Genomic DNA, 28,000 nt, shown 5'->3' with positions numbered 1-28,000 from the left:
CTGCACGGGGAACGAAGGGAAACAGAAGCATGAGGGCCGACAGAGTCTCCAGGTTTGTTATAATTTGGATGCATGACTTCACAATTTTGCAGATTTAACTGCTAAGACCATACAGTGCAATTAAGGCTCTGATGAGGGTTGCTCAGGTGTGATTTTGTGATTGCTTCACTCATTGCTTGTGAGTGGACATTTGCGTAAGATGCAGTGGTGAGGCAACCTGCCAGATGATTGAGGAAGGATGCAACATATCCCAGTGAAAACCTGATTTATGACTGAACATCAGGAGTGGCTGATTAATCGTTCAGCATGCTACGTTTTTTAAGGTCACTACAGTTTGATCCTATGAGTATTATTGAACTCTTGATTTTGTCATCTCATGCGACAATAACTGTTCTTTCCCAAACTGAAGCAGCTTTTATCAGAGCCGTGTACTGTTTAAACCTGCGGTTTTGTTCAATTGCACAGGAGTGCTAATAAATTAGTAATGTTTTCAACCTGACATTGATATTTTAAAGATATCTACCTGTAATGTGGTACAGACACATGCAATGTGAGGTTATTGCTTCTAGAGCTAATAAAGCATTATCAGCCTCTTTTTAATTTGATCAGTAAAATCAATTTAAACGATAAACAGCTGCTCGCATTGCATCATAATTATTACTGTGGGAAATGAAACTTTATGACTCCTGAGTTCTCACTGTGCGTGCAAACAAGGTTGTGTAAAAATCCCCTCGGATGCTGCAGCCAATGAAAAGCATGCTGACATTGACAGCCGAGGTGCACCCTGGGAGCTGTGGTCCGCTCGCCGCCTGCAGCCCGTCGGCGGCGCTGTGCTCGCTGCTGTGGCGGACTACAGAGCTCTGGTCCTGGGCAGAGGCGGCTTGCGTTGACAGCGGTTGGTACTGAGCGAAGTACGGCGGCACAAATATCGTCCGTTTGGCTTTTTTTTTTTTTTTTTTTTAAAGGCGTTTAACGCTTCTAAAAGTTGGCATCTGCAAGTATGCAGTCCGAATCGGGAATAGTTCCCGACTTCGAGGTTGGAGAGGAGTTTCAAGAGGAGCCGAAAACGTATTACGAACTGAAGAGTCAACCCTTGAAAAACAGGTCAGTTGTGGAGCTGGGGACAGTTATTTCCCACGCTGCAGCGGTTTTGGTGTTCAGGTGATAATTAGGCTGCAGGCTTTGCGAGTGTTGTCCGGAGTCCCTACGTGTGTGTGCGGCTTCTGCACGGATGGTGCTGGCGCTCCGGACTGGGATCCAACTTGCCTCCCGTTCCTTACGTTTATCCTGCTGGCATGAAGTTATGCAACACTTGGGTGTTGTCTTGTCAACATCAACTTCAAATATTAGCTCGCAGGGGAGCAGACGGGTCAGTTCGATGGGATGCTGCTCACTGGTGTCGATGTGCTGCTAAAGCTGGAGGGTGGGTCTGTTTTTCCAAGGATTCTCCACCTGAGATGTGTTTTAGAAATGTCTCTGCATGGGAAGGCATGCAGTCTATAGAATAACACTGGTGTCACTTGTCAAATAATACTGTCTTATTGTGTTAGTGTGGTCAAATATGTAAAAATGGACATGACAGAGGTCAGAATGAGGCTTTATTGGACAAATATGTGCACACATGCAAGGAATTTGAGTCTGGTTTCATTGCTCTGGATGAGGAAGAGGCATACAGCAAATAACAAGGACAAAAAGAGGTAAAGAGTGGTAGAAAACGAAGAATGGTCAGGAGTGTAATGTGCACAAGTATATAAATCACCGCTGGCCAACAACATGAATACAAATCCATATGAAAGTGAAGGGTACTAAGTTGTAAACAAGATGCTTCCTGCAGTGAAGGGGTTTTGAGACACACTGCAAAAAGTTTACAGTCAACATTAACGAGCTGGAAGCTGTTTCTCGAGCTCTGCGAGTGTAAAATCTGTATTGGCCTTTCCGTCTGTTACATGAAGAGCTGCTGCGCCTAATCGTCGGAGAAAGTGCAGCAAATCCTGACAAAGCAAACCTTTTTCAGAGAATAAACGCAGCACAAATTAATAGTTCCTATGGCGTCCCAGGACGTAAACACAAACACTGTGACTTACCAGAAAGCTATTTTCAGCCTTGCCAGGTTGAGGCCTCTCCAGACAATCAACACTGAGTCGACTCGGGTGTGTGTGGTCTCATTTGACATCTCACCATTTTTGTGGAAATGCTGCGCAGTGTCTGACATGTCTGTTTGTGTGCGATCAGATGATATTAGTGGAGTCAAAGTAATCATTTTTTCTCCAGGGCGATCAGGGAGCCATTGCAGGAGCAGTTTAATCTTTGGGGAAATGCTCTTCATTGCCTTGTTGCTGGGAGTTAGATCGATAGCAGTGACGCATCTGTCTGTTTCATATGATGGAGGAGCCAGCACACAATAAGCTTAACTTAGCATAAAAACTGGAAATGGGGAAACAGCTGACTTGGCTCTGTCCGACGGTAATAAAATCTGCCTTCCAGCTGCTCACAGCGATGACAAGACTCCCATACAAACCAGGAGTTGTCATTCGTACACTTCACTCTACAAATTACACAAACAGGACAAAACTGGCTAAGTGGCGAGCTTTAGTGGTGCCAGGAGGAAGAGTTTTTTCACAGCTGGACAGAGCCACGCTAGCAGTTTCCCCCTGGTTCCAGTCTTTATGCTAAGCTAAGCTAACCAGCAGACAGGCATGTGGGCGGTTTGGGTCTTCTCAGCTAACTCTCGGCAGGAGAGCGAATACTCCTTTTAAGGGAAGGAGAGCGTGAACTCGCACACAGTGAGCTGCAATAACGGATGACTTCAGTTCCGAATCATGCAATGAATAACGATGAGAGAATGTTTTGTTCTCCAAAGACTAATTGGCACGCAAAATATAGCCTGTTTCATTTTTAGTTGCGATGAAGCAACACGGCTCCCGCTTTTGGTTGATTTTAATGCGTTAAGAAACACTTCTCGGCTGCGGGACATCTGGGAAGTTGTGAAACTCACCACTTTGCCTCCCTGAGGCCGACGGTGACGGCGGTGATGACGATACACCTACGAACAGAATGCTGTCTTATCATCTGTATTTTGAGTCCACGTGTCTCTGTTACGTTGCTTAGCGGTAGTGATACATGGCTTCATTGTGAGGGCGAGACTTGCAGAGGACAGTACGGCACTGTGTTCACACAGAGCTCTTATTGCAGACGTTTGCGAGACTCCTCTTATTTTGTGTTTGCCCCTCTGGCTCTTGACATTTGGTTTCACATTTGTCGTTTATCTCCTTTTCTTAGGAGTCAAGCAGAACGCCGTCCAGGGAGAAAAGCTGTCATCTTGTACAGTCCCAACCTTTAACCCAGTTCCTCGTGTTTTAAACTAATTTCTTCATTAGGCGAAATGTCATTAGACTGTTGCACATTGTGAATCTGAGCTGCGCTGTGCGGCTGCTGGCAGAGCAGCAGAGGCAGCCGGCCTCGGCCGAAGCGATCACAGATGATTTCATTTCATGCCGCCTCTTCCTTTGGAATATGTGAAGTTGTCTGAACAGTTGTTTCGATTGAAGGTATCTCACTTCCTCTTCCATCACATGAGGATGACCCAGCATAATAATAGTCACGCTGACTGTGCTGTGAGACGCTGTTGCGCAAAAGAGATCATATTAGTTTGATTGATTAGCGGCTGGTGTGATGCCTCGTCAAGGCTCATCCCTGTGTGACAACATGTCATTTCAGCTTTCGCAGATATATTTGGGTTTTTTTTTTTTTTTTGCTGCCTGAGCGCTCTGACGGCTGCAGACGACGTGCCAGACTTTTTGTGCCTAATATAGATGTGAGACAGGCGGCGGAGCGAGTCTTCTATGCAGTGTAAATAAGCTGTATAAATTTAGCAGTGGATGTGTTATATCTGAAACCGAGAGTTGGGGGATCTTTTTATTTTTTTCACTTGGCAGAACACCGACAAACATTTATGCAACAGTCAAATGGAGACTGGAAGTTATCTATCACAACTTTTTCCCATTTAAGCCAAACTTTTTAAGTGTAATAATGTTTAAAGCCGTATCAACACAAAGGCCGATGTAAGAGCTTCGCCCACAAATATTCAGATTGATATTAACACAAGTCTGATTTAAGTCAGGAAATATTTGATCAACAAATAGACAAAACAAGAGCACAGAAAGCTGAGTCAGAGGTAGACGGTTATGGAAGTTGGGGCTGGGAACAGCTTGTTCCCATGGGGAGTCCCAGGCAGAGATGCCAGAGAGGCCGAAGAGTTTCGTCCACGATCTGAGGCGGGACCGAAGAGCTAAATGACACGGACAGGTGCCGCGGCTGGAGGAAGAGACGCTCAGAACGACCTGTTCTGCCGCCACGATCGCTCTGCTGCATCTTGTCCTCTGTGGCCTTTTGAAGCACTTTACATTTCTGCACTGGCAAATCCTCACAAACTTCTCTGTTTTGCTCCACGAGCGTCAATAACAGGAATATGTGATCTTTGTCGGCCTCTGTTGGCGACCAGCAGGGACTGCAACAACACTAAAAACAGCACTTCATACAGTGTGGCCTGTTATTGACACAGGTCTTGTAGGGCTGTAACTAACATTATGAATTAGTTTGCAGAGTATTTCTCCATTCATCTATGAATTATTCAGTCCATGAAAACAGCAAGCAGTGTGACCAGACACTCAATTTGTTTTCATGTAATACAAAGAAAAGAAAATCCCCACATCTGAGAAGGCGAGACCAGTTAGTTTTTTTGTTTTGGACTTATTGTTTCAGCTCTAAAATGTTGTGACTCTGTTATAATAAGGCACTGACCGTTGTTTTACGTGTGAAAAGGCTGCTTACACTTCCCCCAGTGTTTTGAAGAATCAAGATATTACTCAACGCCTGTAAAATCCTTTCAGATGCACATTCAGTCACGCCCGTTTGTTTTTTTTCATGGTCGTTGTGTGTAAAAACGAGGACTGAGTCGTGTTTTCCACCCGTGAATCATTACTATAGTTTCCTGTGATATGTGAGAATGCGTTGGTTGTCTGTTATTGTCACCTTCGGGCAAAATGGAGAACAAATGCGCCTTAAGAGTGTTTGTTGTGCTTATTTGTTATCTTCATTTACACGAACTTGGAAACCTTATTGACTCACTCAGCCTGCTGTTGGAAAACGTATGAAATGGCGCCTCTGGCTGTCCTCAGACGGTCTGGTTTTCTCCTCGTTTAAGCACAGAGAGCTGCAGCAGGCCGTCATGCTGAAAACAAGGGAAGGGAATTACGAAGGGCACAGAAACTAATTACAGAAATAAGACCCGGCGAGTTCGAGTTATCCCAACCGGTCCTGGTTTCCTGGAAATGCCTTGCAAAGAGCCTGATTATCTCTTTGGATGCTTTAACAGCTTACCCTGTTTTGCTTTGTTTTGCTCTCCCTTTGCAGGGAAATGCATTTAGAATTTGCACCAATTCTGTTATTTTTGACATTTAGTTGGCTGTCTTTCATGAGAAGGTGATTGTTTTGGAGGTTCCCGTTGGAGAACAAAGTGAATGTGGTTAGGCATCATTGTTAGGTGCTGTAGCTTAGCTGGCAATGCCTCGTTCAGCAGAATTAAGTAATAGTAAGTCACCTTTGGTTTTAGGAAGTTGTAACAAACAGTTTTCACTATTTTCCAACAATATTAATGGAGAAAAAACTCTGCAGATTAATGGGGAATGAAAATGGTCGTAATTTGCTGCCATGCTTGCATCACTCGCTCTAGTGTGATGTACAGTGCAGTATATGTGATATCAGATATTGAGATACATTGTGAATTTTTTGACTTATATATCTGTCTATCTGTATATGTTACACTTCATACAGACATATTGCTGAGAAATTCACAATAAAGCCTAGTGGTTAACACATCTAAGTATATATCTAGTATATATCTAAAGCCGACATATTAAAATGCCTTCTTTTATCCTACAAAGGCTCAAAAACCCAAATATACTCAACATATTGTCACTTCAGATGAAAACAATAATAATCTAACCGAGTAATCCATCAATTGTCTCGGCTCTGCAGTGTTTAATATTGGTCTGACCTGTCAGCCCAGAGGAGTTTGATCTATTTACTCAGTGGTTGTTTGTACATTTGTTTTCTTCTCTAAAAAAAAATCTTCAAACAGTGTTAAACTGCATCCCGTGCGTGCAAAGCCTGCATGGCTGACGGTCTAGACTGAACACTTGCATACAGACGCTTCCCATTATCACTGACTTGCTTGCGAGTGACTGTCTCCTGGGGACGATGCCAGCTGCAGCACACTGGGGCGTTGTGGTCGGCGTGCGGGGGATCCGAGCAGATCAATGTACTGTCATGTAGGGTCATAATGACTGAGCTGTGTTCCAGCAGAGGGGTCGTGCGGCCTACCAGGAGGTCCTGATCTGCTGTGTCAATGAGGCACCTGCAGCCAGACAAACAAAACGAGGCGAGCAGCCAGTTGCAGGACGTGTTTTTGTGGCGCAGTTTCTCGGCAGCCATCTAAGCGATCTCACCGTTCTTGCACTGCGCTTGCCATAACAAGTGCTGTGGTAGTCATAAGTAATTGTGTATTCCCATTTTTTTTTTCCCCAATAAGCAATTACAGAACTATAATTAGAGCGTGCACTGAGAGATGAAGCAGCGCCCCCTGATGGGAGAATGATGGAGCACTTAAACAGCGTTTTTTGTGTGGATTTCAGCGATTGTTTCTATGGTTGGGATTTTCTGAGCTCTATAAAGTTAATGTGGAATTTATTTTTATTCCAGTATATGTATACTAACATCACTGTGTATTAAGCTAAAAGTGAAATTGTGTACAGTCAGTGTGCTTCGTGTGCTGCTGCCAGCTTTGAGTTTATTCAGTCTGATCTGAAGATTTATCTACCTGCAGGGGAACATCTCATCCTTATAAACCACATTACCATGAGTTAAACATCACTGTCCAGTTAAAATCAGGACTGATTTTGAATTTTTCACATAAACCGAGAAAACGCCCTTATTTCTTTAAGATCACGTCGAAACCTGATTTAAGACATATAAAAATACTCTGCTTTGAATAATAATTTGTGTCTGATATGTTTTTTCCATAAAAACTTCCCAATTCCAGAATATATAAATATGCAAATGTTCTTAATTTTCATGGAGTTTAAGTATTAAACACTAGCCCAACAACTAATGATTATTTTTATTATCCTATTAATCGATTCGTCTGTGTGAAAAATGTCCCTAAATCCAAGCTCACGTCTTCAAATGTGCTGTTTTGTCCAACCATCACCCCAAAACCCAAAGATACTCAGTTGACAATGATACAAAGCAGAGAAAAGTTAGATTAATAAATCATCAAAATAGTCAAGTAATTTCCTCTTGATCATCTAAGCGATTAATCGATTAATAGCTGCAGCTTTGCACAATATGTCTTCTCTCTATTCTCTGTATATCGAAGGCTTCCGAGTTTCCACATCACACTTGTGTAATTTGTATACTGAACCATGATTGGCTTCAGAACTAGCTGTGATGTCATAAATCGTGCTCGTACATACGCATTTAAGGTGTGCACAGAGAAATTTTCCACTTCAGCAGACGTGTAACAGAGGTGTAAAAACAGCCTTCTAGTGTCAAACTCTGCACACATGCATCATTCTGCACAGTGAAGCTCAAACATCCAACTGGAGGGACAAACACATGTTTGAGCAGAGCTGGACCATTTAAAAATGGGATTACGTCAAAAATACATTGTCACTCCGATGAAGACAGGGCTGTTTCTGGAGTTTTCTGAAGTGAAAGTTGGTTGCGGGCCGTCCACTGAACAGTGGCGACACATGTCTCGAAGTGAAACAGTATCTGCGCGGTTTTAAAGCAGTGTTTTGATGGACAGTGTGTTTCCAGTGGGCACTTGCCCTCTCTGCTCTGCTCTCGCGCTGGATGGGGCTGGTCTCTGCCTGGGACTCTGAGTGGCGATTGGAGATTCCAGGCCGGGCCCCGGAGCCTCCCCCCTCTGACACACTTTCAGCGCTGCACCACCAGCATGACTTTCATTGCTCTCCAAGGGCGGGTGGTGCACCTTCAGGAAAAAACAAACAAATATGGAGGCCGTAGGAGTGCAAGTGTACAGACCCTGCTCATTTGACTGTCTGTGAGTATGGCGCCTCAGCATCGGGGATATTGTTGGCATGCGTTAAGGCGTGATTTTGGAAGGTATTAGTGTGTGTATAACACTGTGTGCACACATGCAGGACAGCATGCACAGAACTATGTGTGGGAAGTATGTACAATCATAGCTTTAGCAGATTTCTCCTTGTGCAGTGTGTTTCATGTTAAATACTTTTTCTGGTTAATAATCAAAATCAGAATGAGTTGTTTGACAAACGGGCACTGTTGCAGTTGGTTATTGATTTATAACTAAGAGCTGATTTTGTGTCACTTTGACAAATAACACTCACCTTTTTAAAAAGATATAATAAGAGTTTGAGATGCTTGTTTGTAACAGTAACATAAATTCTTAATGTAATGCCATTAGTTTTTAGATGAGGTTCTTGTTGTACTATTATTGTCCATTAGGCAGAGCTATTAGCTCCAGTCAATTACCAGCAGCAGTGTTAGTGGTGCAGTGTTTCTGCAGCTCAGTGTTCGAGGCTGATCACAGCTCTGTTGCTGCACTGCACAGACACGTCTGTCTGGGTACAAAGCTGCTTCACTTCCCTGTTTGATTGCTGCCTGTCAGTCATGTAAACCTGCATCAAAGACTCAGCTCTGACTGTTGGACTGATGATGATGGAGCAGCGTAGTGAGCAGAATCAGAGGAATCATGAGTTGGGTAGGTGGGGCTCTTCAACACTGTGCAGCCATTGTTTTTTTTTTTTTCCTTTGCAGTACACACAAACATTAGAGGAGGTGTGCGCACACACACACACACACACGCACACACACACGAGTGAAAAAGTTAAAAAGGACAAAAGAGCTTTTTATGTGTTTCAGTGGTCTGTTTGGCAAAGAGCCAGCGAACAGCCGAAAGGAAGAAACAGAGAGAGAGAAGTGGAGCTTTGCTTTGCAGAGACGCTTCTGGTCATTCATGCACACACACACACACACAGACACACACACACAGACACACACACACACACACACACACACACAAACACAAGTCAGTGTGATGCTCAGGAATGTATTGAAGAAAATCATGAGGAGCTACAACTCTCAATTCATCTCTACTGTCACCTGTTCGCCTCTATGTGGAAACATGCTGGTATTCATCTTCTGTAATTATTATTAATTATTAAGCAAAGGTAAACTTCAGCTACAGACCTGTGACGGACTTGATGTTGAAAACTTTGAGACATTTAGAGTAAAATCAAGCCAGTCTGACCCACATGGACATGGCTGATTTTATTGGTGTTAGCTGATCACAGATATCTTGACATCAGTGTATATGTTGGTTGATTAGAAACGAGAAATTTCCAAACCAAAGACGTTTCTGAGGTGACAGTGTCGCTGTTACACATGTTGTCCAGCAGAGAGCGCTAATAAGTTTATATGATAACTGTAAAATGTCCCACTCAGTTCTTGGTCACAGTTCTTTAAAAAAAAAAATTTAGGGACTCTTGTTAAAAAACTTTGTTTAGGTGTAGTGTTTGTTATAAACTCAAATAAATGTTATATATCCAATCACAGTTTGAACATAGTTTCCCTGGCTTTTTTGATTTTTTTAGAGAAATCTCTTGAGAACTATGAGGAATCCTACTAACTTTGATGATCCCCTGACTTTTCCTGTAGCACCACGAGCAGGTCAGAAGTTTTATTTGCTTGTTTTGGTTTCTGACCAGTCGCCTCCACAGCTGATGTAATTTAGTGCTAATTAGCTGGCCAGCATTTAGCTCAAAACGCAGCTGCGTGTATGCAGTCTCACAGAGCCGCCAGCATGGCTGTAGACCAGTGATCGTCAACTGGCAGCCCACATGCCACATCTGGCTCACCAAAGCTTCCTATCCGGCCTGCATAGTATGAATTCAATGGAAAGATTTGTGCAACGTTGTGAGAGTGATTGTCGATTAGTTTGCCAACCTCTGGCAAAGAGCCAAAAACTCTGTAATTCATCATTGACCTGTTCTACAGAATTGGATTATTCTGCAGATCCACCCTCTCTACTCTGTGGACCCTCCACCAAGCTGGACATTCCCTGGAGCCGGCTGCACGGCAGTGGCCAGACTACGGGCGGTAACTCCGGAGTTCTCTGAGAATCACTGAGCTTGTCTATTAGACGCAAGAAGCGTCACTGTGGTTCATTTTTGTTGGCCAGCTGTTGTATTGAGTCTCAAACGGAGTGGTTTTGTTTGCTTCTTGGGATCCTGAAGAGGGGTTTTTAGTTGCAATACAGACTCATTCATTGGTCGTTGAACTGTGTGGTTTGTACTGAGCTCTGATTCTCTCTGGCCTCATATGAGGCCGTTGTCTAGTTAAGTTAGGGTCTGGTCACGATGATATATCAGTTAATAAAAGTAACATGAATTTCATAAGAAAGTGGAAATACTAAACAATAATAGGCTAATTAGGCCTAAAAACCCTTTTTTATTTGAAACTGCAGCCCCCACAGTGTCTACTTTCTGGCTCTGGGTCAAATCTATCTGATGATCCCTGATGTAGGCCAATTTTCAGTGTTGCCATGGCTTCACAAAACATTTGTTCAAATTGTGCTTTTCTCATCATTCACATTTCTACGTTACTATTTCATTTTATTGTATTATTCTAAAGTCAAGGTAAAATGTGGCTAAAATTATGGGACAAGAGCAGCTACAAAAAAATGCTGGCTTGAATTTATATAACTCAGTTTAAATACAACGTAATACAACCTTAATGAGGCGTTAAAAACAGAGAGTTTCTGTAGTTTTGCAGAGCAGCGTGGATCATACAGCTTGTGGTTAAAGACTACGTTGTGTGTCTGTGTTTTCTCTCTCAGTGGAGACAGACACAACACGTATCCTCTTGTCTGGAAGCGCTTCTACACCTTCAGGTTGTTGTTGTGTGCGAGGTTATGACGAATGTGTTTTCGCTCATGTTGCCTGTAAAGGCGTGAAAAGAGTCAGCGCCACGACTATGGTGTGTTTTGTCATTTAAAGTTTCGGGGCAGCAGATGTAAAACATATTTACATATTTATAAAGTTGAATGATATTTTTAGCTTTTACTTTTCAGAGTCCAAGTAAATAAAATGTGAATCCAGAGGGTGAAGGAAGAAGCAGCTGACACATCCAGAGGAAAGAAAGAAGTGAAATGTGCTTTTTAAAAAGCATGGTTTGCATAAAATAACAACTTGCACAACACAGTGTGAAAGAGTGGGGAAGGAGCAGGAACACTGGGACATTAGTGTGTGTGTGTGTGTGTGTGCGCGCGCACGGGCGCGTGTGTGTGTGTGTGTGTGTGCATGGAAGAGGGAAGCATCGCATTTGTATACTTTTGCTCCACTTTTATCCACCAGGATAAAAAGTACACGTCCTGAAGTCCAAACTGAGGACAGGGTGTTCAGATGCAGGTTGTGGAGGCTAGAGTTGGGGGGTCAGGGAGGGGCTTAGGGGTGTGGAGTTTTTTTGTGAACACACAAAAGTTATGTTTACATTGTGAGCCCTCATAAAACATCTGCAATGCTGATATTTTGAATATTTTAAACTGCAGTCTTTATCAAACCAAGGACAGATGCTGATAATGGCAACTGTGTGCAGGCTACCTTTAAGATAAAGTATTATTTCATTATTCATACAAATGTATTATCATTAAAATATAAAATATAAGTACCATAAGTAAGAGTATTCATTATTTCAGAATAATATATGTAACATTATTTGATTAGAATTATTGATGCATTAATGTGTGAGCACTTTAATGTTACAGCTGCTGGGAAGCTTAATTTATGATTTTCCTATAATAATACATCATAACTTATTTGTTAGTTGTATTTTGTATAAATAATCTGAATGTGTGATGTAACTACAGCTGTCAGATAAATGTAATGGAGTAAAAACTACATTACATTTATCTGACCTTTAGTATAAAGTAGCGTGAAATGGAAATACTCAACTCAAACAGTACAGTTACCTCAAAATCGTACTTAAGTACAGTACTGTGATTTAGTAAATGTACTTAGTTTCACTCCAGCACCGCTACTACTTAATGTGTAGTAATCTCTATGTGAGCATGTGTGGTGTGTGTGTGTGTTCCCAGTATATTTCTCCAGCATATTACATTTGAAAAACATGTATACACATTGTTACACTTGAAATTAAAATGCACTATTTGAGAAGGAATACGGTAAATATAATAAAGCTGAAGAGCATCTGGTCATATATTTTTATGGCAATGTCATCTGTATTTCATTTTAAGTTTTATATTTTTAAAGAAATTCAGCTCTTTGGGTAATACTAACTGGAGACAAGAAGGAAAGGGAAATGAAACTGCTGTTGTCTTGAAATTCAAAAACTCAAAGAGTGGAGCAGATTAAAGACAGAAAAAAAGAATCAAAGGATTCAGCTCTGGCGGTGGAAATGAACCAAAAGCTGTTAAAACATTAGATCCAGTGACTTTTGTTTGAAACTTACGGGATGAAAGGAAACACAATCGCCCAAAGTCATACAGACAAAGGAATTATGCATATGAACGCTAAACCTGATTCTGCGTATTGGGTGAAGTACAAAGAAAGTAGCTGTCGGATTGAGATACCCAAAGTGCTGCAGCGCTCTCAGAGAACAAGCTGCAGCCTTTGTTCTGCTGCAGTTTAGTCTTAAAATCCACTTGTAAATTGATTTATCCAGGATCAATAATCAGTTTATCTGCATCCGCATTTGTCTTCAGAATGAATGAGATCGTTTATGTTAATCTTAAACAGTAAAAGCGGCGGCTGTTTTATTATTTGACTGCAGGTAACGCTCAGAAAAGACTGTTTTTATCTCGTATCACAGCATAGTTTTGCTCTTGAGTCGGGTTCAGTGGGTGTGGTACCAGACAATGAGATTATATGCAGTGCTGGGGAGGGGGGAGAATTATGGTATGTTGAATACGCTGCAGACCGAGGCTGTGTTTGACTCCGCTGGCTAATTAGTGCGATTACTGCACAGCTGGATTGGCCAGACGTTTCAGTTTTGTCAGAAGGATCGCTCACTCGATGAAGGCTTCATGCCGACAACTTCTGCTTCAGCAGAGTCCGTCTATTTTGGGACTGCAGGGCTCTGTCTGCCGTCTAAATTTAAGAGAGTGGGAAAACTGAAGCAACCTTTCAAGAAAACCGTTCCTCTTTCTCTTTGATTCTCTCTAACGTCAGAAGCTCTGCGAGTGCAGCTGCAGAATCACTTCGGCTCCAGAGTGAAGCGGTTCAACTTGTCTGTCTTTTAAAGGAATTAGAAATTATTGCAGAAAAGTTGGGCTGCGTGTAACAATCAATCTTTCCTCAATGAATCTTTTATTTCAGGCAAACTGACGTCTTCAGATTACTAGTTTTGTCCAACCAACAGTCCAAAACCAAAAGACGCTTCGTGTGCATCGGAAACGACAAAGAAAAGCAACAAATCTCACATTTTGAAAGCTGCAAATGTTTGACGTCCTTAGAAGAAATTAAAAGATTTACAGATTACCTAAATAGTTTATTTTATTTGTAATACAGTTCAGGTTTTCCTTTTGATCGCAGCCCCTTTAGTTATCCTCATATTAACCTTTTCCTCCATCTGCCTTCCCTTCATCTTCTTCTACCTTTCCCGCTCCTGCTAATCTTTCTCCTCTTGTCTCTTTTGCTTGACCCCTCTCTACCCTCTCTCTGCCATCGCTCTGTCTTGTCTTTCCCCCTCACCTTTCCCAATCCTCTGCTTTCCCTCACTATCTCTGCTCACTCATCTGGCATCAACCTCCCCACCCCACCCCAGCAGCCCGTCGGACCAGCACGGCTCCTCCAAGCCCCCGCTGAGCTCCTCGGCCATGACATCACGCATCCTGCTGCGGCAACAGCTGATGCGTGAGCAGCTTCAGGAGCAGGAGCGGCGGGAGCAGCAGAGACAACAGGCCTCGCAGTACCCACAAACCACCGCGGCCCAGACCCCTGCCATCAATGTCAGCGTCCCGGCCGGCTTACCGCCAGCTGCACAGGTGCCAATGGAGGTGCTCAAGGTAAGCAGCCCTGGTTGCAGCTTGTGGTGACGTGGGAGAAGAGGGAGTGTGGCAGCGCGAATGGTTAGTCAAAGGTGTAACAGTGCACGTATAAAGTTTCCACGTCTGGAATTAGAAGTTGCATGTGTCATTGTTGCAGTCTGAACGGTCCAGGCACCTCTGTATTTATAGAGTTTATTGACTCGTGTGTGTGTGTGCGCATGTGTGTGTGTGTGTGTGGACGGTGAGGCACATCGTGGTTTTACTATGACTGTGTGTGAAAAAACACAGGAGTGAGTGAAGTGTGTTAAAATGCGTATATGGGGATTATCTTTCCTGAGAGAATTCCTCTTTAATGCATGCTGTGCTTCCAGCCATTTGGATTTAGCCATCTTTAATCCTATTTGCTCAGCTAGATTCACATCTTTTCATAGCTTTGATTCCCTGGCAGTCCGAGGGACAGGACACCGTTAAGATTTTCTGTACGAGTAGAGAGCGCTGTGCTCGATGGTGCATTTTAACGAGGCAGTTCGGTAAGTTTTCCCGTTTGTCTCCTGCATGTTTTCGTACGCGAGCTGATAATCTTTGTGAAATATCGCCAGAAATGAGTCGGGCTGTGCTGCGTGGCGGCGAACATATGCGTCCGGTGTTCAGAATTTGTGTTGTTGTTGCTGTTTTGTGGTCACATTTTTAGCTTTTTTGCAGTAGCAGTAGTTTTGTGTGATTTTGATTTTGAAGGATGTGTTGCTGAGAAAACACTTCAGTGAGTCGCCTCAGTCTAAGTCTTGTGTTTGTACTTTTTTTGGAAAATATGGTTTTCGAAGATGGTGGAAATGTTTGTGGAGTCTGTCTTGAGGACACATGCACACCAGTGTGTGCGAATGTGTTTTTTTATTGGTTTTGCTATTGATTTATGAAAGAATATGTGACACTTTAGGAAAACTTTGTACAAATATATAATCGTGTTTGACTTTCCAAGACGATAACATCTTGAAATTTAAAATGCTTTCATGCCTAAAAATCTGACTTTCATACAGCATCAAATCGGCTCTAGTTACTGAATAATGGCTTCCATGAGGAGTAATGAAAAATCTATGTTTTCTCAGACATTGTTGTCACAAAATATCGCATTCAGAAAGATAATATAGCTGTTATCCATAGAAAGGAGGTGCGTTAATTGAGGGATACATCAAAGCTTTCATTGTATAACCTCACATTAGGTATACTGCGGAGCACTAATAGACTGTGAGCTATTGAGTAATCTTTGTTTAACTAAATCCATCCACAGCACATTCAGAGATTTCATGGTTACTTGCTCAGCCACGTTTTCATCACCCTGGATGTGTGTGGCATGGGCCAGCAGTGAAAGACAACTACAGTATATCCATTGAAAACATCGCCCTCCTCATGCACCATAAACATTACTTACTCTCCATAATCTGCAGCTCTTTGAGAGGTTTAGGACGCCCCCACCCCGAACCCTCACCCTGTGTACAATACACCAAGTTAGAGTAATTTCTCTGCTTTGGCGAGAGCTTACAGACATTCTTCATTGACTGAAGTCCTCAAATGAAAAGGCCGTTCCAGCTTGGCGCTGTTGAGCTGGGTTAACCTGCTCCCCTGTCTGTGGGTAGATTAGCAGAGTCCACACAAAGCTCAGGGGTACCAGGCAGAGCTGCTGGACCTCAAAAAGTGCAAACATTAAGCTCAGATGAGTTTATCTAAAGACTGATTGGACCCTTAATTAACCAAGTGACCTCTGACCTTCTGGGGAATAAGTAAGGGATCAGTTTAGGGATCAAGACAAAGGCGAGCACAGCCTTACCACACACCGAACGCTAATTCAGTGAAGAATGCTCGTAATTAGCTCCCAGCGCTTTCATTCCATGGCGTGTTTAAGAGGAAAAAAAACACTGCTTTGAAATGTATGTAGGATAACATCCTAAAAGGGTTAAAAAATGATTTCCAGAAAAAAAGAAAATTCTAAGGATTTATGGTGCCATGAAAAGAACAAAGTGCTCCTCAACCGTGTACAAAATGTACGTTTTTCTTTTTTTTTTTTTTTTGGATTATACAGTCCATGTAGCTCGTGACCAGTACGCATCAGAAGCTTTACAAAAGATGCCACACAGATGTCTCATTCTGATTGATTTTTGAATTAATGCGACCAGACGTTTGATAGATATGCACATCTTCATCTAAAAAATGACAGTGTACTTTCATATTTGATAAAAGTAAAACATATTAGTTTATGCAGTGTAATCATCTCATGAACATAAATATACAGCAGAACCTTAAGTGCATTGCTGTCGACTTAAATGGCTTAATACTCATTTATTTTTACCCTTTCTGTTATGACAGCAGCACATTAAGTACTGTACAAAGCAGCAAATCACACGTTATGCTAATTTTAACACAACATTATTGTTAAAGGACACATGGTTTGTGTTATGTCAGTAATTTGCCAAGCTTTGGCGTAACGGCATGGCAATACGTCAGAGGTGGAGAAGACCACAGGTTGCTCTTGATGTAGCTGCTCACATTAGCATCACAGTTGTCGTCTGCGACTTCCACAGAGCACGTTAGCAGCTTAACAGCGGCACAAAGTGGCCCATTCTTCTAGCCTGCGTAGCAAATGGGGGCATTCTTGTTAATGTATCCTGGTAGGACCATCATGGAATGCCCAAAGCATGCAAGTCAAAAAAAAAAAAAACACAAATCAGTGTCCTCTGTCAGTACAGCGGGATGCTTTGTGCTTGTTTCTGCAGGGAGGGTCTGACTCTTTGGGGGTTATGTTGCCGATGCCCTCTGGGCCGGTGGTGGCTAAAAACGAGCTGATAAACAACAAGGCGTCTTGTTTGCTGTGGTTGCAGATGCTGTGAGTTTATGTCACATTTCCAAACAGTGGATTTTCTGAAGAGTACGTAAAATGAAGATGGGTAAAGCAAAGTTCAAGTCCTTCTGACGCTCAGATCTCTGTAAAATTAACAGCTCTGCAGGTTGGTTTTTACACAAGCTGAAGATGCATCAGTTTATGTAGGACTCATAGATCCAAGACCAGTGCCCATGTGTGAACACCCCCATGTTTAGACTCCTTATTCATAGTTTAGAGGCAGAAACAAAGACGCTATGGAAGTCCAGTCTGTGTATACATGTCATGACAAGGATCGTCCCAGGTCTTTAAAAACACGTTTCACCCTCACACCAGTTCATCATAACAAAAGCTACAGTATGTATTGACGAGGCCAGGATGTTCCACCCTGAGGTCTGTGACCCCCCAGGGGGCTCCAGTGAACTCAGAACAGTGAGATCATCTAATTATGTGTGATAATTTAGGAAGTCCCTCAAGACATAAACAAGCTGAAAAAACACTGATGATCATTTTAATTTCTTTAAGACCAAACTAACTCATTTCAGCTGGTTGAGACACTGTAAGATCTCAACTAATATGTGTATCAGTGAGGCTGATTTTCAGGCAGTGATTAATGATAATCTAAATTTTCGTAACTGAATAATCGACTTGTTTTAATAACAGCAAATTTATTAATCACTCTGTCTATTAAATGTTAGAAAACAGTGAAGAACGCAATACACAAGAACACAAGGTGACGTAGTGAGACAGTCCAAAACCCAAAGATATTCAGTTAACTATGAAACAAAGTAAAGCAGCAAATCCTCACAAACTGAAACCAGCAAAGAAAAATACTGAAACAATTAATTCATCTAGGGCTTTAAGCAACAGCTCATTATTGCCGGATGAATCGATCAATCGTTCCGTCTTCAAATTGCTTGTTTTATCTGACCAGAACCCAAAGATACTCAGTCATATAAGACAAAAAAAAGCAGAAAATCTTGACAATTTATGAGGTGAAACCATGAGATGATCGGCATGTTGGCCGGAAAATTCACATACAATTTACAATTTGATCGACTAATGATCGAAACATCGTTTCTTTTCCAGACTGACACCCAACTGTTGCATCTACTGTACCAGCAGGTTTATTTAGTCCTACTTGGATGTTTTATTGGGGCACCTTTTACTCTATGTTGTGCGCATAATGCTGTTAATAACCTCTTTGTTTCTATTCTTAGTGCATGAAAAGGGAGACAGTTGTATGGGGCTCCTACAGTAATCCTTTGTACGGTGTCTTTGTTTCTATTTTTAGACAGTGACAACTGTCAGTTCTGTGGATGTGTGAATTTACAAGCGATGGCCCAGAGAGACAGATTGAATCAGTGGGTCTTTGTGACTGCATATAACAAAAATAATGCTACACATGTATGCATACAGCAGTGGTCTGGAACCCCCAAGAGGTCACAAGTTAAATCTGAGGGGTGGTGAGATGAATAACAGGATAGAAAAGGTAGGAAAAACATATTTCTTGCACATGAATGTATTAATCTTATCAGTTTTTTTTTGAATAAAATAAGATATATTTGAACAATGCTGTGGTTGCACTGGACACAACCTGTGATGAATAGACAAACTGTAGGGAACCACTGGCATACAGTGTGTTCGGGCCGGGCCACAGTAACATACAAATGAATGAAATTAACATTTAATAATAATAATATTATTGCCAACCAGGTCTTCATCCTGTACCTGAAGTTATATCTGCAGCTCATATTTTAAGAGACACTGGCATCCAGCAGAAAACTACAAACAAAACAAAAAAAAAAAAAATCAATTCATCAATTAACTTCTGACAGGAGGCAGAACAGGAGACGTCGAGCGAACCAACAAGACAAAAGAAGTTGGTGCAATGTTGAATGAAAAAGCCTCCATGGAGCGAGGAAACGAGACGGAAAAGCGGAAACCAAAGCAAAGTTTTGTTCTAGATGATTTAGTGAATTTTACCTCTCTGCATGTTTTGTGGGTCAGATAAAACAATCTGAATATGGCACCTTGAGCTGTGGGAACTTCTGATGGCCATTTTTTATGACTATTTAAGCACCAAACTATTAATCAAGAATTAATTGAAAAGATAATCTCCAGATTAATCAAAAAACATAAAACACAGACACAATACGAGGAAGCAATTTAGATAAAAAATAGTATTAAAAAAAGAGATAATAAAGATATGTGAAGTGATCTATTAGAACATGAATGAACCCAACCTGAATTCATTCAGTTTAGTTGATAAATAGCATATGAAACTAGTATTCACGTTTTTTTTTTACCTGTCGTTTACACGTGTGAGTGCAAATAATTGGAATGCTCATTTATGGCTCAAGTGTATCCATCTGGATTAGGTTTCTAAATAAACAACTCAGATCCAAAAAAGTTGGAACGCTGTGTGAAAACAGTACAAAGACAATATATTTAATGCTTTCCTCATTAGCTTCATTGATTTTTGTGAATATCTGCTTATTCTGAATTTGATGCAGCAACATGTTTCAAACTAGTGGGGACAGGAGCAACAAAAGACTGAGAAAGTAGTGGAACGCTCCAAAAACACCTGTTTGGAACATTCCACAGGTAAACAGGTTGATTGGTAACAGGTGATAGCATTTGGGGTATGAAAGGAGCATCCTGGAAAGGCTCAGTCGTTCACTAGCGAGGATGGAGCGAGGTTCACCACTTTGTGAACACATGACTGTATAATTATTATTTTATTATTACTGCTGATCTGGTAACAGTGGAAACGTTATCAGTTAAAATCAGTAACAGTTTCACACCAGAGTTTAACACCATAATGAGAGCAAAGCAAAAACTAAAGGATTCAATTAGTGACCAACACTAATGGATCTCAATCTTTTGCACTTTAGCCCAAAGCATGATTTGGTTCTTCTTAATGAGCCATTCATGTGCTGTAAATACACATCCCTCAGTGATGTCAGATTTATGACCCACCCCGTCGCGACAATTTATAACCTAAGGTGGTCTGAGTCATACCTGCAGGATATAATGTAAATGTCCCTCTCACATGAGTGTCCCCATCAGAACAATGATGCTGTATCCGAGCCTGCAGAAGAGACTTCTAAAGAGTTTCTGTTCTTGGTGAGGAGCAGAGAAATCTGACAGTGGCAGACATACAGTCTGACGTGACTTGGCTGGTTTTAATATTTAAAACAACAGAAGTGTGACAGGTGATAGTATCATGATTTGGTATGAAAGGGGCATCCTGGAAAGGCTCAGTCACTCACAAGCGAGGATGGAGCGAGGTTCACCACTTTGTGAACACGTGATTGTACAAAGGATGTTACTACTTGGGCTCAGGAACACTTTGTAAAGCTGTTGTCGGTAAACACACTTGCATTTTGGTTTTATTTGCGTTTTACAAAAAGTCACAACTTTTTTGGAATCAGATTGTATGAAACAAACATTTTTTGGAGTTGTTAAAAAAGTTATGCTCGCGTGCTGGTGATGACTGGATTTGCTGCCAATTTATTACCGCTGATCTGGAAACAGTGGAAACGTTATCAGTTAAAATCAGGTTTTACACTAGAGTTTTACACCATAATGAGAGCAAAGTCAAGACTAAAGGATTCAATTAGTGACCAACGCTAATGGATCTCAATCTTTTGCACTTTAGCCCAAAGCATGATTTGGTTCTTCTTAATGAGCCATTCATGTGCTGTAAATACGCATCCCTCAGTGATGTCAGATTTATGACCCACCCCGTCGCGACAATTTACAGCCAAAGGTGGTCTCAGTCATACCTGCGGGATATATGTTAATGCCCCTCTCACATGAGTGTCCCCATCAGAACAATGATGCTGTATCAGAGCCTGCAGAAGAGACTTCTAAAGAGTTTCTGTTCTTGGTGAGGAGCAGAGAAATCTGACAGTGGCAGACAGACAGAAGAGTGCAAGCATAGAGAGGAAGCAGGTGTGACAAATGATAAACAAGCAAACAGTTCTCTTGCCAAATGCATGGATAATGTTAAATCATGATTCAAGTCTCAATCTCTGTCAAAAAAAATCACAATATGATTGTTTTTGCATATCGTTCAGCCCTAGTTTGAATGTACAAACATGCACATGTGGACTGTCCATGCTTGGTCAGATTATGTTGATATTTCCACAGATATTGAGCATGTTTTTTTTTTTTTGCTTTAACTTTTTTGCTTAACTTTTTAACTTAGTAGCACTTTGATTTGATTGATTTTTCACTGTCGATGAAAAGTGCACTAGAAATTAAATTTATTATTATTATTATTGTGAATGAAGTTGCTGGGTTGTTGGGTGTCAGTTATTTTTTAATGAATTCCTTCAATAACAATATAATTTCAACTGTGGACTGCAGACTAGTGGAGTTTCCACAGAAATGTCAGAGGTAGCTTAGGGTTCGTCTAGATCCTCTGACCTCCTCAGCTCTGTTAATGAACCCAAATCCTCTGAGCTTAAGCAGAACAAATACATCAGTTTAAAAAAAATGAGGTAGCCGAGACTGTAATTCAGCGATTTTGAGACGTGGTATGCCGGTTGCTGCCAATTAAAAAAATGCAATTTAGAGACGTGAGGAGACCTGAGCTGCAGATAAACTAGGACGTAAGGATGTGCTTTGTGCTGTGTTGGGACGCAGGACAAGCATCCACAGGGTTAAAAAAGTGGATGCGGCAAAGTGATCGCCCCGAGGCAAGTTTCAGTAATAGGGGTGGCTTTGCAAAACAAAGGCACTAACTGTTAGCAGCACATCCTGACATCAAGTGATCCACCATAAAGGAATAAATTCTGATTTTACATAAAACAGCACAAATTTGAAAAAGCTCATTGTACCTCACTGAGATTCCCTAACATGCATAACTAATTACTTTTCTTGCCTTTAAAAGATGAGCTGGATGCATCCGTCCTCATACTCACTGGCTTAGTCTCCCGGTGCAACCAAGAGGGAAGCAGCTACAGCACTTGTTAGTTCAGATAGAAGAAGTTTTTCATTTTGGATTAATCACTTAACTGTAAATGATGCTTGAGATGCTTGGATACCAACCTTATGAGGTATGTTTAAAATTAAAGTTGTCTTTTATTTGGAGGTATTTTTTTGACGGTATGAGACAAAAGTTTTACCTAATTTACTGCCTTAAAGCCAACACAGTTGCTCCATTAACCACAACTGTGCCGATTATGCATCTACATTTAGCGATGAACTGGTATGTGTTGTTGTTTAACAAACTACAGAATCTATTGCATCAAAAAACTTCAGGCAATAGACAGGAGTGTTTAAATATAGACTCCAAATGTGCGCTTGAATGCAGCAGCTCTGCTCCATTTAAAATGTGTTACAGCCAGAAAACGACTGTCTCTGAAGTTTGTTTATTTGCCTGCAGTAGCTTTTCTGGATCATTAGTGCTGTGTGGGGATTAATGATCCTCAGCAATCAAACTTATCCATAACCAGGCAGCGCGGAGATATGTGTGCGTGCGTGTGTGTGTGTGTGTGTGTTACTTAAAATATGTGCACTATAAATGAAGAGAAGCAGAAAGTAGCAGTTAATGAAAAAATATGTAGAAAATGTTTTTTTCTGCCAAGACTTTTTGAGATAACAACACTTGACAGCGTCTCAAAAGAAAAGTGCTCAATGCATCGAGGGCTTTGAAGTCTGTGCCAAGTTTATTTTAATTTTATAGTCAGAACTGTGCAATACTAGAGACAGGCGAGACTTTGAGGTATATTTAGAGTCTGTTTAATCTAATAAAAGACTGCATGGCCAAAAAACATGAAATGTGAAGACAACAATAACATAGTTGCAGTCTAAAGTGGGATTATCTGAAATTTCCCCCTCTCAGCAACCAAGGTGCATATTTAGATGATTTATTTTTGCTCTCTGCCTTCTTTTTCCACCAACAGGTCCAGACTCACCTGGAGAACCCAACCAAATACCACATCCAGCGCTCCCAGCAGCAGCAGGTGAAGAGGTACCTGGGGAAGCTTGGCTCTCAGGTGTTGAGCTTGCCCTGCCCCAACCAGTCCTCTGACCACGGGGGCATGCCGCCAGGGCCAGGCAACAGCGCCCCCAATAGCCCTATGGCCTTACTGACCTTGAATGCTAACTGCGAGAAAGAGGTGAGGTCTTATTCTTACTGATAGTGGCGTCTCATAGTGACAGATTTTCCCTATTTGTGATCTTTAATCAGGCGCCCTTTGCCCTTTATGTTGTCTTGTTTTAGATGGATGATGTCATTGATGACATTATTAGTCTGGAGTCCAGTTACAGTGACGATATCCTCGGCCTCATGGATCCAGGACTTCAGATGGCTAACACGGTATGTGTGTGTTTTTGTCAGTTCATTCTCACCACTGAGCCTCTGTAAAGACCAGCACTTTGTGTTTCAGAATAAAAGCATCTAAATTTCTTCCATAATATTTCAAGCTGCTGACTTTAGCCTTACATGAAAGTGGTATCTAATTCCCCAAAAAGTTCAACTCGTCCTTAAACAGTGTCATCATACTTATTTGCTGTATCTGATAAACATTTCTCGCTGTGTCTTCAGATCCCCGTGCCTGCTAATCTCATGGACATGTATGGTAATCAGGGTATGTCTCAGCAAGGTCTCCCCATCAGCAACTCCTGCCCAGCCAACCTGCCCAACATCAAAAGGGAATACTCTGGTGAGCAGCACAGTCAGTGACATGCAAACCTTTAAATGCCTCATTTCTGTCATTACAATTCATCAATGAATTTTTTTTACAGATTCAGCTTCTCATAAAGGCTCTAACAATACATATGAAGCTCTACTCTTCGGGCCTTTGTACAGCCCATAATGAAGCATTTTATTAAAAGATCCTGTAACCTTTACCTCTGTGTGGGGTTGTTGACTGTACATGACTGACATGCTTTATTTTGTCTCAGTGTCCCATTTTGATAACTAAACAAAAAAAATCTTTTATCACACAGTTTCACAATCCCCAGCCATCATGCATATGCTGGATAAGTCTGGATCCTGTGGCAAATTTGACAACTATCAAAGGCCTGAAGGATTCCCTGTGGGTACGTGTGGTTAACTAGCCTCAAAATGTAGACGGTGGTGGTTGCACATTTTTAGTTTTATTTTATTTTATTTTATTGAGCAATCAAAACTCCATTATTTTTTTCAGAAGCTGAGGTAAGAGCTATGGCAAAGGAAAGGCAGAAGAAGGACAACCACAATTTGAGTGAGTTTCAATTATACTTTAATTGCTCTTAATTATACGCACAACTCTGTGAATGTTAAACACTTAGTGGCATATTCTTTGTTGCACTATATAAAGAAAATCATGAAAACAAATTTTCAGATGTGTTTGGTCGGCTAATCGTGGATTTTGTTTGTTGTGCAGTTGAGAGAAGACGGCGGTTTAACATCAATGATCGAATCAAGGAATTGGGGACTTTAATTCCAAAATCCAATGACCCGTAAGTTACTCTTTTTATTCACTTTTGCCTTATTTCTTATTCGATACAGATTTCCTTTGACAATAAGACTCACCATTTGACATTTAAAATGCAACAAATAAAGGAAAAAGCACTTAAATATACGGAGAAATTCAACCCCATGAACTCCCGGTTCAGCCATCAATCTCACATAGGATGAGTAGACTGTCTGCAAGAAATAGTTCAAGAGTATAAAGGAAGAAGAAGCTGGGCTGGAAGAGATTAACAACAAAAGCAACAACTGTGGGAAAGTTTATTTTTTTTAATTCAGAGACAACCAGCGTGCCAAAGAAGTGTTCACAGGAGGGATTCACATTTTTTTCAAGCCATTCTTAAAACAATGCACACATGCCCACGCTGTATGTATGTGCATTGACAGAGCTAAAGGGATCCTCTCTGGATGTGATGTTAATGTCATCTGCTGTCCCAGTTATGTACAAAAACGCATTCTAAAGTTCAGCTGAAGCTAAAATGAGGCTTCAGCAGGCTGAGTTTCACAAATCAAGTCTTCCTAAGTTGTATCCGTTATCCTGCAGAGTCTTCTCTTTGTGTTGCTATCTGTCTTCTGCATCTAATCACGTAGACACAGTCTGAGGGACAACACAGAGGGGCTTATTTTTATTTTTATTTTTTTACCAAAAAGACCATAACATCTGAAGTTACCAAGTTAATTTGAGTAACTGGCAGCTGAATCCTCATATTAGCTTCAGCTGAACTTTAGAATGCATTTTTGTGGATTTCTTCCCTGATGTCTTACATTGAGAGGGCATGTGAGTCGTGTCTATGACGGACCTGAAAAAATGTGAACCTATCCTTTAATCGGTGGACCTGTTCAGTGACACAGATCTGTTGGATCAATAACAAGGTGGTTAAAGGAATAAACTGCGATGCACACATACAAATGTAAATTACACAAAATGATCGTCATGTGATGGTCAGATATATTTTTTTGCATGTACCGACACTTATGTTAAAAGCATCCCTTTAAGCTCATTTCTCTTTCTCTGCCCGTCGACCCCCCCGGTGCTTCTGGGAAGATCCCAGCAGCCCCTTTTGTTATGTCAGTCCACCCATGGTTGTTTTGCTAAACCCCAGCTGAGCGCTCCACCCACACATACGCCTCCATACATGCAGACTCAGAGACTGACCTGGCTTAACATTGTTCTTATCATAGTTAACACATAATGAATGTGAAACATACACATGTTTGTTTGCATTGCAAATTTTAATGCTAGCATTATCGCTTTACTTAAAACGCCTTCCCTGAAGGCTTCTGACCCCTTCAAACCTTGTGCAGAGGTCTATAACACAAGATTTAATCTTGTAAAGATCGACTGTTCCCACTGCAACCTTCGATTCTTCAGGGAGCTCAGGGTCATCCTTGTGATGCTAGAGGTCACCTCTGTGACCTCCGGAGCAGCTCTGCTCCTTGTTCCTCATTATTCTCAACCGTGTTTTGTTTTTCAAACCAAACAGAGCGAAACAGCAGCGAGTGGTCTGTTATATAGAAGTTGGAGTCGAGTAGAGATCGCTAATCCAAGAGGACTATAGGATGTAAAAGTAATGGCTCCTCTGTGATTTTCAGGGACATGCGCTGGAACAAAGGCACCATCCTGAAGGCATCAGTGGACTACATCAGGAAGCTACAGCGGGAGCAGCAGAGGGCCAAGGAGCTGGAGAATCGCCAGAAGAAGCTCGAGCATGCCAATCGACATCTGATGTTGAGGATACAGGTACACAAACTTTCATGATGTTAGAAGTAGACCCCACCTCACCAGAAATAAAGAGGCCTCCACTGATGTCAGAAGAACTCCCTGAAAAATGCTTTAATTTCAACATAATCTGGTGCTTCATCCACACAATGACTCGTGTAAACCAAACATCTTTTAGTTTTTAAAAGGTTTCCATATTTGTTTGTCGTCTCCTGGCATTTAAATTTGCAAGCATTAAATAATCAAAACATACAATCAAAATGACAATATACGTACATTGATTGATGTGGGTATAAAGGAATTTGTTAAACTTTATTTTTCGCAGTTGCATTTCTAGTAAGAATTTAGATGAAGATAAATATGATTATGAGTTTTGGTTTTTAAGTGCCTTGAAAGTGCTTGAAAAGTGCTTGAATGTTACTCTTAAAAACCTGAACATACGAACACTGTTTTCTAAAATATATCAAGGTTCAGGGAAAATGAACCAAGCCACTAATCCACACAGCGAAGGCCACATACGTAAGGAGGGAGGTGGCTGTTGAGACCATCATCTCGTAACTAACTGATCACAAGACAAGAGCCGTCAGGATCCGTGTGAATCAGCTCAACTGACAGTGATTGATTGATCACATGCGTTTGCTTTACAGTTGTTATTCACAGCAGCAATCCTCTGAGTTTTTCCAAATGGGAAAAGTCAAGGCAGACACCTCAGTTAGTCACAGTCAGGTGAGGATTTAAAACAAAAAAGTCACCTGAACTAAACACCTCCGCTAACCGGTTTCCGGGGGGGAAACTCTGGATTACTCTGCCTTTATTCTTGACCACCCATGGAGCAAGTGAAACAGTACACTGATCTGAGACTCCTGTCATCCTGACAGAACAATGCAAGGTTGTGATTGAGTCTTTTAAGGGCCAGATGACTTCCGCAATGCAGAAAACATGGACACAATCGTGAAATTTGACAATAAAAACTGAATCAACTGTAGAACTAAAAAAGAAATCATGCTATTTATAAACATGAGCATTTTCTCTACTACAGCGCCTACGCCTCACTCACACACACACACACACACACACACACTGGACCATGCAATATGTGCAGTATTTGCCAGGACTGTGCATTATGTGCAAATATAGCATAATCCATCATATTAACTGTATTCTCCCTAACTGACAAACAGTATACTTAGCATAACGTAGCATATTTGATCATTCTCAGCTGTATATAATTCTTGAATTTCACTTTCTTAAGCTTAACTTTTTGATTTTGAACGTTCTTGTTTCACTGCACTGTATCACCACGTCTATCTCTCTGCTTTATAGGAGTTAGAGATGCAGGCACGGGCTCACGGTCTGGCCATCGCATCCTCAGCACTCTGCTCTGCTGAACTCGGGGCCCGGACCATCAAGCAGGAGACCGCTCTGGAGGACTGTCACCAGGACCTGTACACGCTCCACCCCCATCACCAACACCACCCCGCCTGCACTCCAGAACCACCCGGCACCCTGGAGCTAAACGAAGGCCACTCTAACTTCCCCGAGGGCCACTACAGCGTTCACAGCAAGCCGGGCTCCAAACTCAACGACATCCTCATGGAAGACACCTTATCACCGGTGAGAGGGGGGGACCCTTTGCTCTCGTCCGTCTCCCCGGACGCCTCGAAGGACAGCAGTCGCAAGAGCAGTGTAAGCATGGATGAGAATGAGCAGGGCTGTTAGCACCCCCTACTGGAAGACATCTCGTCTGCATCTCCAACCCCTCCACCCTGCTGTCAGTAGCTAACACACTCCAAGCTGCTGGAGAGGCTTTATCCTGTTTGTGTCATTTGT

The 28,000-nt window shown here is 41.6% G+C and overlaps 1 protein-coding gene across 3 annotated transcripts; it reads left to right on the top strand.

Annotated features, from left to right (window-relative positions):
- Window positions 1-28: 28 nt before the first annotated feature.
- On the top strand, window positions 29-27,978 carry LOC121612174 (microphthalmia-associated transcription factor-like). 3 transcript variants are annotated; one of them, XM_041944881.1, is made up of 10 exons: window positions 29-52; window positions 13,888-14,128; window positions 22,898-23,113; window positions 23,218-23,313; window positions 23,542-23,659; window positions 23,946-24,038; window positions 24,146-24,202; window positions 24,365-24,440; window positions 26,044-26,191; window positions 27,494-27,978. In XM_041944881.1, exons 1-10 carry the CDS (start codon window positions 30-32, stop codon window positions 27,887-27,889), a joined length of 1,464 nt encoding a protein of 487 aa, XP_041800815.1. In that variant the 5' UTR covers window position 29; the 3' UTR covers window positions 27,890-27,978. The 3 variants fall into 3 exon arrangements, with proteins under 3 accessions (XP_041800815.1, XP_041800814.1, XP_041800813.1); XM_041944880.1 differs by lacking the exon at window positions 29-52 and adding an exon at window positions 1,001-1,104 and having other exon boundaries at window positions 24,149-24,202; XM_041944879.1 differs by lacking the exon at window positions 29-52 and adding an exon at window positions 1,001-1,104.
- The last annotated feature ends 22 nt before the right edge of the window (window positions 27,979-28,000 follow it).

The sequence above is a fragment of the Chelmon rostratus genome, chromosome 10 (assembly GCF_017976325.1).
Source record: "Chelmon rostratus isolate fCheRos1 chromosome 10, fCheRos1.pri, whole genome shotgun sequence".
In the NCBI taxonomy this organism is placed as follows: Eukaryota; Metazoa; Chordata; class Actinopteri; order Chaetodontiformes; family Chaetodontidae; genus Chelmon; species Chelmon rostratus.
Note: the sequence above shows the minus strand (reverse complement) of the source record. Positions and strands in the feature narration are given on the sequence as shown.

What these genes read in the sequence shown, in the direction of transcription:
- LOC121612174 (XM_041944879.1), top strand. Translation starts at nt 1,001, where the DNA reads ATGCAGTCCGAATCGGGAATAGTTCCCGACTTCGAGGTTGGAGAGGAG. An exon ending in AGTCAACCCTTGAAAAACAG is followed by an intron (nt 1,105 to 13,887) that starts GTCAGTTGTGGA and finishes ACCCCACCCCAG; the next exon opens with CAGCCCGTCGGACCAGCACG. An exon ending in ATGCTAACTGCGAGAAAGAG is followed by an intron (nt 23,114 to 23,217) that starts GTGAGGTCTTAT and finishes GTCTTGTTTTAG; the next exon opens with ATGGATGATGTCATTGATGA.